The following is a 13,373-nucleotide window of genomic DNA, read 5'->3' as shown; positions in this document are numbered from 1 at the left end:
TAACTGTTCGATGTGTCTAACGCTCTCCGCCCGTACGCCAATATAGATGTGAACACCCACTAACTCACCGAGTGTTGTGACGCTTTACATGATTTCTAGACCATTATCAAAATCGTCACTGCGATGAAATGGTCTAAAAATACTTACAGACACTTTCGTATCAATGTTCAAACCTATATTATGTACTTATCTTGACAATCATTAATCATTTGTTGTTAATGAATGTATGTCTTGAGCATTTATCTAAACTATAATTTAACTTATATCTTGTTGTTATGTGTTGCATGTAAATGTTATTTAATTTATGACTTAGTATAATTTCTTCTGTTTTATGACTACCAGATCTAGGTATTATTTAGTTTCCTTTCGACTTAGTTTTTTGTTCATGTTGTTATGTTTGGCTTGTTAATCAATAGGTAATATAAACAGTAAAATTATACATAATGTTAGTTTGTTATCGATGTTTGTACATGCAAGGATGAAAACTATGACCTAATTATTTGATTTTTTATGTTACAAATTTATTTTATCTTTTAAAAAATGCCATTTGCCTGTAACATGTATTTGCTGGGTCAAAATGCTTCATACTGCTGGTACTTATTATTGATTTAGTTGAATTGATACGTAAAAAATAGCATCGTCAAACTAAATCTTACTATATGTAATTAAGTAGTAATAAAGGATAGAAAACAAATTGAAGTATGCAGCTTCAGCAGACGATGGAACTCTAAAATACAGTGTCTATCATCTGCTTTGGTTCTAACGCGGAACGGTTTAACAAACATTGATTTTACGTGGCCTGTTAGATGGGACACTGATTTAACCAGATGGCCGCTCATGTTTTTCAAACCATAGCCGTTTACATAGTTCTCACAAATATGGTCATTATTTAAATCTTGTTATCATGAATACTAAGTGCTATTTTCGCGTGCAGCACCCGTCCTGTGCGCGTGGGCAACGCGCTAGAAAACAAAGAGAACGCGCGACCGTGGGCCGAGGGCGGCGAGTACCGCGACGACTACGCCACGGAGTCGGAGCGCGTGGCCGCCAAGCTGGCCCGCAAGGAGAGCCTCAACATCAAGCTGGCGCTGCGGCCCGACCGACAGGAGCTTATAAACAGGTCAGTCATTAGCATTAGCCAGAGAACAGAGATCACGAGCGGCCGTGGACCGAGAGCGGCTAGTACCGCGACGACTACGCCACAGAATCGGAGCGCGTGGCCGCCAAGCTGGCCCGCAAGGAGAGCCTCAACATCAAGCTGGCGCTGCGGCCCGACCGACAGGAGCTTATAAACAGGTCAGCCACTAGCATTAGCCAGAGAACAGAGACAACGCGCGGCCTAGGGCGGCTAGTACTGTGACGACTACGCCACGGAATCGGAGCGCGTGGCCGCCAAGCTGGCCCGCAAGGAGAGCCTCAACATCAAGCTGGCGCTGCGGCCCGACCGACAGGAGCTTATAAACAGGTCAGTCACTAGCAGAGCCAGAAAACAGTGACAATGCGCGACCGAGGGCGGCTAGTACCGCGATGACTACGTCACGGAATCGGAGCGCGTGGCCGCCATGCTGGCCCGCAAGGAGAGCCTCAACATCAAGCTGGCGCTGCGGCCCGACCGCCAGGAGCTTATAAACAGGTCAGTCATTAGCCACTAGCTAGAAAACAGAGACAACGCGTGGCCGCCAAGCTGGCTCGCAAGGAGAGTCTCAACATCAAGCTGGCGCTGCGGCCCGACCGCCAGGAGCTTATAAACAGGTCAGTCACTAGCATGAGCCAGAGAACAGAGACAACGCGCGGCCTAGGGCGGCTAGTACCGCGACGACTACGCCACGGAGTCGGAGCGCGTGGCCGCCAAGCTGGCTCGCAAAGTGAGTCTCAACATCAAGCTGGCGCTGCGGCCCGACCGACAGGAGCTTATAAACAGGTCAGTCTTTAGTCACTAACCAGAGAAGAGAGACAACGCGCAGCCGAGGACGGCTAGTACCCGAGGGCGGCTAGTACCGCGATGACTTGATGACCATCAATAAAAAAAATGGTCTTGAATAAGGTAAAAGCCCAATTTTTTTAATACTCGTGAAATTGATTTTAAAAATAATATACCTTCATTCACATAATGAGTCTTAAAAAAATAGACTTCATTTCTGTGAATTTTATTAAATTAAACAAAAAAATATTTGAACAGGCTGTTCAGAACAGCAACTGGCCAATTAAATTGCTTTGATACGAATTCAAAAATACTTTTTGGCTATGTTCAAACCATTACCCCGTTAATCTATTCTAGAATTTGAGGACACTAAACGATTTTACTTGTCACCCAAGTAATTAAAAATATTTATATCGCCATTATGTGACTTGAGTATATCAGTGGTAAAAGCTGAACATAAGAAAAATCTCAAAACATTGAACAGGTCATTTTGTTTGTTCCATTTTATTTGTTTTCATACCCACAATTCCGGTACTTTGGAAAAATCCATTGTTTATTATTGTTGATGCTAATACAATAACAATCTTGTTTAAAAATAACATTGAAATCTAATTTTATTGCATTACAAATAAAAATCCTTAGACAATGTCCATTCTTGAGAAAGGAAAAGAACCATGCTATGAATAAATTGCACAATATCTCACCGTGCCCATGTAACTTAATATCTTTTTGCTACAAAAACAATCTAAAAATGACTACTTCAAAATTAAATAATAGACAAACAATATCGAAAATTTAGGTCACTACCGCGCATGAATGACTGTCTGAGAAATTATGTTTATTAGCCATTATTTAGATTGCCAAAATTATACAGTGTGTGACCCAGAATCAAAGTAACCTATACATTAGCAATGGGATGACTAACATTGTGTCATCGGCGCAAGAATACAGTGAGTGTGTCAACTCGCTCCCAGCTGTACCCACGCGGCCGGCTGCTCGTTGACTGTGCCTCGGTGTCAATTAATTAAACCTCATAGTTGATATGAAGTTTCTTCGGTACGCTTGTTTGTTTGTTTATAAATTTTATAGATAACAACGTTCAATGTTATTAGTTACAAAAAAATTGGCCGCACATTTTGTGTCGAGTTTCGTTCGCTTGACAACAATGAACGCCTGGGAGTGTTATTTTTGTTTGCATCGGCGGGCAAAGTCATTGTTATCGACGTTTCGTTCTTCCTGATACCGAGAGCTCGTTCTTGGCACTGGCATTGTTACTAGATGTATAATTATCGACATTGAAAATGCGCGAAAAACTTTTTTGAAATTTCGTAATTTCTCGTACGTCTAGCGTGTATGTCATTCTCACTAGAGACAGCGTAAACTGGAAAAAGTGTTGCGGGGTGATAAACGATAGTTGTTAATTAATTAGGAGCTAGCCTTTATTAGCGACTTGGGATATAGCCAAAATATTGTGTTAATCAGGCGTTATTAAAACATTTTTAGCACCGTGCAAGCTTTTGGCAAATTTAATGTTACCGGTCGGCTGGCAGGGTGCGCGCGCAGTGAACTGAATAAATATTGTTAGTGGTATTGTATCATCGGTGCGAGACAGTTACGTCAGAGTGAAGTGGGAAGAAATAGAGTGATAGGAAATTGAGTGCAGTGTTTGTTGGCAGAAATATATTGGTGGTGCAGAGCGAGCACGAGCGCCAGGAGTCGTGGGAGGCGATCGGCGCGCGCCTCATCCGCCGCCTGTCCATGCGGCCCACCGCCGACGAGCTGGTCGAGAGGAACATATTGAAGAGTGAGTGCATTTGCCTTAACATCTCACTTAACACCAGTGGGTCTAGACAAAGTGCACATTATAATCGCAAACCAGTCCAAAAATTGTCGAAAGGCCTTTTTTTGTATGGAGTTTTGACGGATTCGATTTTCGATTCGATCAAAAAGTGCAACTTGTCTAGGGGCCTGGTGCGATTGCGGTCAAATACCTGCCTTGTTGTGCATACATACATACATAATTAAAACTTTCTCATGTCCTTAGTCGTCATTGCATGGGCGGCGCTCTCTGTTATGATATACATTTGAGCAAAGTTAACGATGTTGTCTAATATGGAATGGTGTGAATTGAACTTAAAAAGCAACTGTGTTTTTTATTCTGATTGGTTTAACAATCCCGAGATTTTATAAAGCATCTTCCATACGCTTAAAGGTGCTATAAGCATTTTGGTGCAATGACATCAATTTATGCTTAGTTGTATAGATTATGTGCAGCGTAAAAACAGAAGTTTGTATTTACATGTTTTAATGTTTGAATTATAGGTCAATCACCCGCTGAAGAAAAGAAACAAAAGGAAGAGAAGAAGAGGTATTTGTTACGCAAGCTCAGTTTCCGGCCCACAGTAGATGAACTCAAAGAGAAGAAGATCATAAGATTTAGTGATTACATCGAAGTAACACAGGTATGGATGAATTCATTTTTCATATTATTATTTCAGATAAGTTTTTTCACATTCGCGTGTAAAGCTTCTTCCAAACCAAAGCGTGCTCGATAGCGTGCACGCTGGCAATCAGGTGTTGTTTATGAACTTGTAAAAATGTGTTCACATTGATGCGTCCTAGCTGCAAGCTGAACGCGTTGGTTTGGCCGAGGCTTTATTTCACCTACTTTTTTGTCAATCTATAAAACAAAAGTCACAATCAAGGCAGCATTACTGAGTTTTTTAATTACTAGCATTACTAAGTTTTTCTTGTTTTTGTATATTTTAGGCGCACGACTATGACCGCCGCGCGGACAAGCCTTGGACGCGGCTGACGCCACGAGACAAGGCGGCCATCCGCCGCGAACTCAACGAGTTCAAGAGCTCCGAAATGGCTGTGCACGAGGAAAGCAAGCACCTCACGAGGTATGCCACCCTTATTATCTATAAAAGCGAAAAGTCACTGACTCACTCACTCATCACGAAATCTCAGAAACTACGAGTGCTAGGAGTCTTAAATTTTGCATGGGGATTCCTTTTAGAACGTAAGTGCTCACCAAGACGGGATTTCCCAAAATATAACCCCTAAGGGGGTAAAAACGGGGTCCACGCGTACCAAGTCGCGGGCGGCCGCTAGTTTATTTATATTTGGGAAACATACAGCTACGATTTATGTAATTCAAATGAGTTGCAGTAAAATAACGCACAAACTGTAAGCCTAGCGCTTAACTCAGACAGGGCCTGAAGTATGGGAGCGACACGGGAGGGGTGACATGGAAGATCTGAAGCCTCGCAGACGTTTGACGTTACAAAAACATTCCGTGCCGCTCTCATACCTCGGGCACTGACTTAGTTAGCGCTAGATCTATAATTAAGTTTCCACAATTAAGTATACACATAAAGTTGGGCGAACCACGTGAAATATTTGTTGTAAAAAATATGAAAGTTCATTTGTTTTCAGTGTCATTCTATCCGACACTATCTTTCCTCTTTCCGTGTCTACAGTAGATAGTAGTCGCCTTTGCCATTCACTCCTTATTAAACAAATCAAGTTCGTTGTTCGCTTCGTCAGACGTCTTATCCATTTGAGACCGGGTTTGTTTATCTGGATTAATAAGTTCTTCCTTATTAATTTATTAATGTTTGGTTTTGTTCAACTGTAATATGTTCTAACAATAAAAAATACTTTTTAAAAATAAACATAGTAATGACGTGACAATAACATAAAGCGAAAATAGCGCCTGTGGACCCACGATGTGACGAAGGTAACAGGAACTTGGCTTTGTTGAATACAAACCGCTTGCGATAGTTCGTTTACTTTAAAAGATGGGCTTATGTTCAGCAACAGATCACCCACGGCTGAAGTGGTAATAATGATGACTGTGCTTCCAAAGGGAATAGCTTTCTCTTAAAGCCAATTTCGCACACACGGTCGGCATAAGCGCGGTATTACTTATCAATATAATTGAATAGCCGTAAGCTACATACGTGTAGCAAAGTCATAGCTGTGTGCATTGTGAGATTGACAGGTGTCAAATCTTATGGATAAGTATAGCCTAGGTCATCGGCCGTCTGTGTATTGTTTAATTGTGTTGAATCATACGTGTTTTTGTCCGCAGGTTCCATAGGCCATGACGGCTGTGCCTTACAGCGGGCGCGGGCGCGGTGGGCCTGTGTCCGCCCGCCATCGCTCACCTAACTCTTGTATCGTAGTTATTGCCGAGTACAATTTATTAATTATTATTATTAAAACGTTATGTTAAGTTCAAGTATTCTAAGCGTACCTATACATTCTTTGAATTGACCTTCGCGAAAGGTTAGTGATACTGATTATTGTGGTCGAGATTATGCGCTTCGAAGCTCGGTGAACTGTGAGATTTACGAGTGAATTATTTTGATATGTGAGACGTATCCGATTATAGAGTTTTTGTAGTCTTGTGATTTTTTCTTATATTGCTAGCTTTTAGCTTCGTAGTCGTTAAGCTAGATTCGATTTGAATACATATTTATTTCGTATTGAATTTCTATTTTACGGTCACAATTCGATTGTTTTAAATAATTTCACTTTTTGAATTACGTAGTGTTAGCGACTTACGTTGGACGCCTTCCGTTTGTTTGCACGTTTACGAAAATGCAATGACTAAGTACACAGCGGATTTTCGCTCTCCATCTGGATTAGACCATGAGATACTACCACTGATTTTCATAACTTGTGCGACAGTCACAAACGCCTGTCAACTGAATCGCCTCTTACATACAATTGGAAATGCCAGATATGTTTTGTAAATGTTTGTTGACGTGAGGATATACGTAGGTGTTATATTGGTTACGGTTGTGCGACACCTTGTCGCTCGATTTCTTTCATCACTCCAGTCTAATGAACTAAATATCTTAGAAGTGCTTCCAAATGCTGTGCAACGTAACAATAAATCATTAAATATGGGACTCCGTTCCTTATGTATAATAGAAGATTTATAAAAATAGTACTCTCAGTAGCAATTTGGTATCTATTAAAAGTATGCACAACTATTAGTTTGCTCAACTAAAGATTTCTCTGCATGATTAAAGTTTTCTTTTTTCGTATTTTAGACTAATATATCACCTACTATCTTTTATCACAATGCAAATATCTATATTTGTAATTTTAAAAATTTGTTGATAAGAGTAGTTATTTTCATAATACGCTTCTAAATCGAAGTACCTATGTATATTTATATCATAATCATTAATTTTTGTAATTGTATAATCTCCGCGTGATGTGCAGTAACCGATAATAATCGATATATTATGGTAGTTTACTTTGTGAAATTGTTTACGTATAAGGCGTATGGTCCAGTACTGCTATTCCTACAGGGAGAGTCGGCGGCCGGCCATGGCGCCGAGAGGATGGCTGAGGGCACTCGTGGTCTCCTGGTCGCTCTAGCCTAGCTCTTATTTAGGGTACTCAAAATTGAACGAAGTATTCAAGTAAACAACTAATTAATTGATCGAATAACTCTAAAATGTAGGTGTTAATTAATAATGTTACGCCTTCTGAGATTACGTTATGGTTCGATATTGTAAATGTTTGCGTATGTTTTGGTAAAGACGGTAATTGTAATTTAGAATGACTTGATAATATAATGAGCAATAATTCTGCTGTCGGTCTGTTTCGATTGTTTAAAGTTTTAATGTTGAGATTTTTTTACATTACTGTATAGGTGATTACTTCGTAGTGTAACTAATAGATAGGGATCAGTTAAATAAATCATTTTTATAAAAACGATATATTGTTCAGTAGCGGTGCCATTACTCGTGAAGTCGTGACGTGTTCGGGATCCAATCGATAATCACATTGTTGTTGAATATGATATCTTAGGAGTACTTCTCAGTGTTAAGGGATGATAAGCGCACCAAGTAGGGCCGAGGTCATTGGTCTCGCAGACGTTGTAATGGATATTGTTGCATTACTATACATGTAACATCATCTCGCACACCCGTGCAGTTCGCATTACTAAGCCACCTCACAATAATATAGGTCAAACAGGTTCATAATACGCAGAAAAATAATGATAGCAGGTTACAACAAAATGTTTATACAATGGTTATTCTTGAGACCATTCCATTATAGAATAAAGTGGAAGCCAAAATGACGACTTATTTTTCTAAACGATTTTGTTAGATTTGCAATTAAAATATTAAGGTAACATGTAGATGTTTATCGATATATTATAATATTAAGACATTCAGATTCCAAAGATCTAAGGCTCAACTAAATTCTTTTAGCTAGCTTTCATATTGCCATTGTTATCGTATATAATGTATATTGCGATAATGTACGTACGTCTTGACCGACACAAATTCGTCTCAAGTGTGAATATAATTCTGCAGACATCACATATAGCGTGTATATAAATAAAATTACTTTTACCATTAAAATGTGATACGATTTTTAATTTAGCAACTTTGTATTACTTTAGACTTTTGAAAATACATACATTTATGTATAATATATTATTATATTATGTATAATCCATCATCGCTTTTTTAAAACTCTAGGTGGTGCTCCCTGAGCTGCGTAACAATAAGTATAATCATTGTTGTTGTCGCGCACACAATACTCATGCGGGAATTTGTACTACAAACTTGAATATAAATAAATACGCCTGTGACCACAATGCAATTTATTAAAACCATGCATACGGATTTTTTAAAAGATTGAAGCTTTTACGAGCTTCAGGATACAAGTCTCACGTTGTATTACTTAGAGTCGTTAAAGGACGTATAAATATGAACATGGCAACAAAGTCTAATGTGATAAGGATGTTTCTAAAGCAATTATATCGATAAACATTATTTTTAATGATATCTGTATATAATTTTAATATCTTGTACATTATGGAATCTCTTTTATTTCCATTGATATCGTGCGTATCATTTGTGCTATTATTACATTAATATAATTGCTACCTTCAGTAAACTGTATACTGTTGCTTTTATTTTGAATATCGTGTAAATTATTAATGACATGCTGTAATGAGTATATTTACTGATAGCCATAAAATTACTTGTTTTATATAACATAAGTCTGTAAATATCATGATTATACATTAAGTTTTATACTTGATTGTTTTGTTTTATCTCCAATACCCATCACCCAAACCTTCAACTTTAGACCGGCCTTGCGTTGCCTAAAATTGTAATTCTTTTCAATCTAACCTAGATTATTATAGATTGTACATAGTTCTACCTCCATTAAACTGGCGCTGATTGTTATAGCATGTTGCTTTTATCAGAGTGCTAAGATTATCAGTTTTAAAAATTGTGCAAGTTGACCTACTATTGTTCAAAAGAAAATTTCAAGTAATGAGGTAAATTCTTGATTTCCAAAAACGTCTTGTCATTGTTCGAGGCAGTGTTTACGCTAGAAAACGCCAATAAATAAATACTAATGAGGGCTGTGCCCGTGAGGCTGCGGCGGCGACTTTCGACGGCGCCTTAGCTTATGCGCGGGAGAAAGTTAACTGTAGAGCGCCGCTTACCGCCCGCCCGCCAGTGAGTGCCGGGACAGAGCGCGACCGCACGCGCCATGTGCACACGCCGGCTGCCATAACAGAAAGCGACAGTGCTAAACAAAGTGCCCTCTTTGACGTGATAGTGAACAGTGGATGACCCGGACCCGGCGCACCCGCCGAAGGTCAGTGTGAGTGCGACGACCCCGAACCACCCCCGGAATGACGTTCTCTGGAAACATGAAGGAGAGCAAGCCGCGAACCGTGAAAGACACATGGGAGTCGGAGGTGAGCGCGATATTTTCCATCATCATTGTCTCACGTTTTATATGCAAGATTATGCATCTAGCACGCAGGCGGTTCATGATTGTTATTGTTTTATGATCTCAGTCGAAAGTTTTCTCAATGGGTATTCTCATTAACTTACGCGACAATTATTTTTATAGCGCTACTTTCTCTCGAGTGCTTTATGGTGTCAAGATATCGCTGGTTATAAAAGATTTTTATTGCTCTCGTACTCGTTAGTAATACAACGTAATGAAACATTTTCCTCAAATCGTCCTAATCTCAGAATTTTACGATTGCATAATTAATTACATTTTTTATATTTTTTTGCAATTGCTGAAGCAACACTTTTTCTGATTTATGACTTAATTAAAATATAATTCGAATATAAAAACTTGATGTAAATGATAATAAAAGCTGCACCTACTGCTTGTGAGCTTTCTGATTGTGTACTGGACTGTGACTTTATCGATAGAGTAGGTAAATATGTTATTCTTAAACTACGAAATGTACTTTTGGAGAAGATGTCTCCGCGTAGGATAAAAATATTTTCTAAACGCCTCAGAATAATATACAAATATCTTCAAAGAAGCATTCTTGCTTAGTAGGTAACGAGGCCCATATTGCTATACGTTTCGAAAATCTTCCCGTTTGAATGTCAACTAAATATGTAGAAGACATCGTCACGACATCTCTATACAACTTCGCCCGTAAACTGTGATCATAGATATGACGCGGCATTATAAAAGTACATACCTATTGGTTTTGTCTCCAATAATTATCTAATCAGTTATGATCGAAAGAGCCATTGTTTGCGAGCCTGGGTTCTCACTTTGTATGGTAAAACATGCAATCCCGATGGTCTTACAATCATAAACGTAAAAAAGTCAGTATTTATGGGTGTTGTGACGCTTTCGTAGCATAAGTATTTTGATAAGCTTTTCGCGTTTAAAGAAAAACTTAAAAAAAAGTAAGTAAAAAAAGTTGATATACATTCTTAGATACGTTTAATAACAATGAAAATACATATTTTCTTAAAGCTTGATTAGCAAAAGCTCCTATGTGTCACTCAAAAGTACTTAGGTACTCTATATTATTGTCCTGTTTGAAAAATTGAACAGGAAATTGTAAAGTTGATAGATCGATTTTATGGGGCTGACATATCCATGTGGATAAAAGCCCCAAATCAAATAAAGAATAAAAAAAAAAAATAGATCGATTTTGGTGCATATGTCTGTCCTTGCCTATTGCCGCCTCTCACTTACCGGTAGGTACCGTATGTAAGGCAAGACATGGCTGTAGCCAATTGATAACGACACGCTGCACGATTTAGAGACGAGAAAACAAGTTTCGATTTCGAACAGGAAGTGTTAAGCGAGAAAACTGGGGTACTAACACTACTAACCAATACTACCGGTAGATCGCACGTATTCTAACATGCATGCTACTAATGAATACAATTGCATGCTACAAAATCTTAACATCGGTCAAAAGTCACAAGCCAGAACAGTGCCTCTACCATGAGTTGCCATCGAAAACTTGTATTCGTATACTACAGTCGATAGAGTTTAAACGTGGATCGATGAAGTTTGCATTAAAATCATACCATGAGTTCNCTCAAATATACATATAAAGGCATGGCATAGTCACTATTTTTAAATTTTGAAAATGAGGTTTGCAACTGTCAGTTCTCTTCAAGCCACACATAGCACGTATACACTTTTTTTGACACTTAAATACTCTATCCCAGTTAGTAGCATTTCCCCAAAAGATTATGGCGTACCTCAATCTGGAAGCTACGAAGCCATGGTAAGACGTGACCAACGCAGGGAGATTTACTTTTTTTGATAAGTGGTAAAGACTGTATGATGACTGGGAAAGTTTCTTACACACAAAATCTATATGACTTTGCCATTTTAAATTGCTATCTATATGTAGGTAGACCCAAGAATTTTACGGTGTTACTTTGTTACTTTACTTACTAACTTACATTGTTACTTTGTTTAAAATATGTTACTGTCGGTTTCTTTCCACCGCGCGGAAAGTATTCTTCAGTTTCTGTCATTTTTACTTATTTAATATGCTGAATAAACTGATTTTATTTTTCAAAACACATAAAATAACACATGAGAATCTTTCACTAGTGAGGTTATATGCGTTTAGTTACTACAGCTGCCATTATAACTTGTCATTAATTATACTACGTTACGTTTACGTTTCGTTCACAGAGCATGGTTTCGTTTTATATAAGAATAGAACATAGTTACAATTAACATTTTCACCGCCACGGTCTTCTATAGAAGACAAACGTTTCCGCAGTTCCGAACCCTCCACGCCTTTTTATTAAAAGACGACAATATCTACAATCATAATATTTATTTCATAAATAAAATACATAAAAAAATTCATTGTAATAAGGGGCATTTGTTTACTTTCCGAACAGCAAAATCGCAATAGCCAACATTTTCTTAATTGTCACTACTGTCCCGCCCGGACTCATCAATCGTCCATCACATACATTATTCACATCGCACCTCAATCGGTTAACTAACAAAAGGTGATAAGGGCAATCGTAAAAATACACACAAAATGTATAAATTAAGAAATATTGTAATTAGATTATAATCAGATACTCTCTCTCTCTTCTCCTATACAGTGTGAGTCACGTTAAAGTGTACATATGAAAATAGATGAAACTAGATCTACTTTTATCGACAAAAAAGAGGTCAAAATTTTTTTGAGATTTTTTTTATTTTTTTTATAGATTTTTTTTCTTCCAATTACTTATTGTAAAGAAAACGTAATAACTTTTAAACTAAGAGGTATATCCTGATAAAATAAAAACAGTAATAATGCTAAATAACAGGCGATACTAAAAAAATACATAAAATACACAAAAAATGCCAACAAATAATAAAAAAATTATACTTTTTGAAAAAAATCTGCTTTTAATTTCGTGTTTTTTTTTTATTTGATAAATTTCTTCAAAAATGCCTCTATAACAGGTGGTTTTTATTACTTTGTGTTATTCTCTATCGTATTATCTTTGTAAAACCAAAAATCGCATGTTTCTATCCCTATCACAACATTTGCTATGATCGTTTGAACAAAGGCCTGCCACAACATTATTCTCCGCTACAGGTAGAGACAATTTTAATTTTAACTAAAATGCTTATTTTACTTCGAAATATTTTGTTTTTATTTGAAATCTAACTTGTCTTTATCAAAATTACAAATCTAGAGCCATTTTCAGTTTCGTTGTTAATGAAGCGTTGAATGGCGCGCCCGGAGAGGCTTAGTTCAAACGATCATTGCAAACGTTGTGATAGGGATAGAGACATGCGATTTTTGGTTTTACGAAGGTAATACGATAGAGAATAATACAAAGTAATAAAAACCATCGGTTATAGGGGCATTTTTTGGAGAAAATTATCAAATAACCAAAAAAACACGAATTTAAAAGCAGATTTTTTTCAAAAAGTCTCATTTTTTATTATTTGTTGGCCTTTTTTGTGTATTTTATGTTTTTTTTTAGTATCGCCTGTTATTTAGCATTATTACTGTTTTTATTTAATCAGAATATACTGCTTAGTTTAAAAGTTATTACGTTTTCCTTACAATAAGTAATTGGAAGAAAAAAAATTATATAAAAAATTTAAAAAAAATCTCAAAAAATTTTGACTTCTTTTTTGTCGA

At 37.5% G+C, this 13,373-nt stretch overlaps 1 protein-coding gene across 11 annotated transcripts in view; it reads left to right on the top strand.

Annotated features, from left to right (window-relative positions):
• The window catches only part of LOC114353167 (phosphatase and actin regulator 4), a 57,541-nt gene extending 48,624 nt beyond the window's left edge, over positions 1-8,917 (top strand). For 9 of the 11 annotated variants that reach the window (XM_028305027.1, XM_028305020.1, XM_028305018.1 and 6 more), the window contains 5 exons: positions 935-1,120; positions 3,598-3,725; positions 4,244-4,383; positions 4,691-4,827; positions 6,021-8,917. In XM_028305027.1, coding sequence (XP_028160828.1) covers positions 935-1,120; positions 3,598-3,725; positions 4,244-4,383; positions 4,691-4,827; positions 6,021-6,036 — 607 coding nt within the window. In that variant the 3' untranslated portion in view covers positions 6,037-8,917. Of the gene's footprint in view, positions 1-934; positions 1,121-1,708; positions 1,753-3,597; positions 3,726-4,243; positions 4,384-4,690; positions 4,828-6,020 lie in introns of all 11 variants that reach the window. The other 2 variants (XM_028305019.1, XM_028305024.1) reach the window with 2 other exon arrangements.
• Positions 8,918-13,373: the final 4,456 nt, after the last annotated feature.

Source organism: Ostrinia furnacalis, unplaced genomic scaffold, assembly GCF_004193835.3.
Source record: "Ostrinia furnacalis isolate ACB-3 unplaced genomic scaffold, ASM419383v2 OfSCF1632, whole genome shotgun sequence".
Taxonomy (NCBI): Eukaryota; Metazoa; Arthropoda; class Insecta; order Lepidoptera; family Crambidae; genus Ostrinia; species Ostrinia furnacalis.
This window is presented reverse-complemented; position numbering and strand designations above follow the sequence as displayed.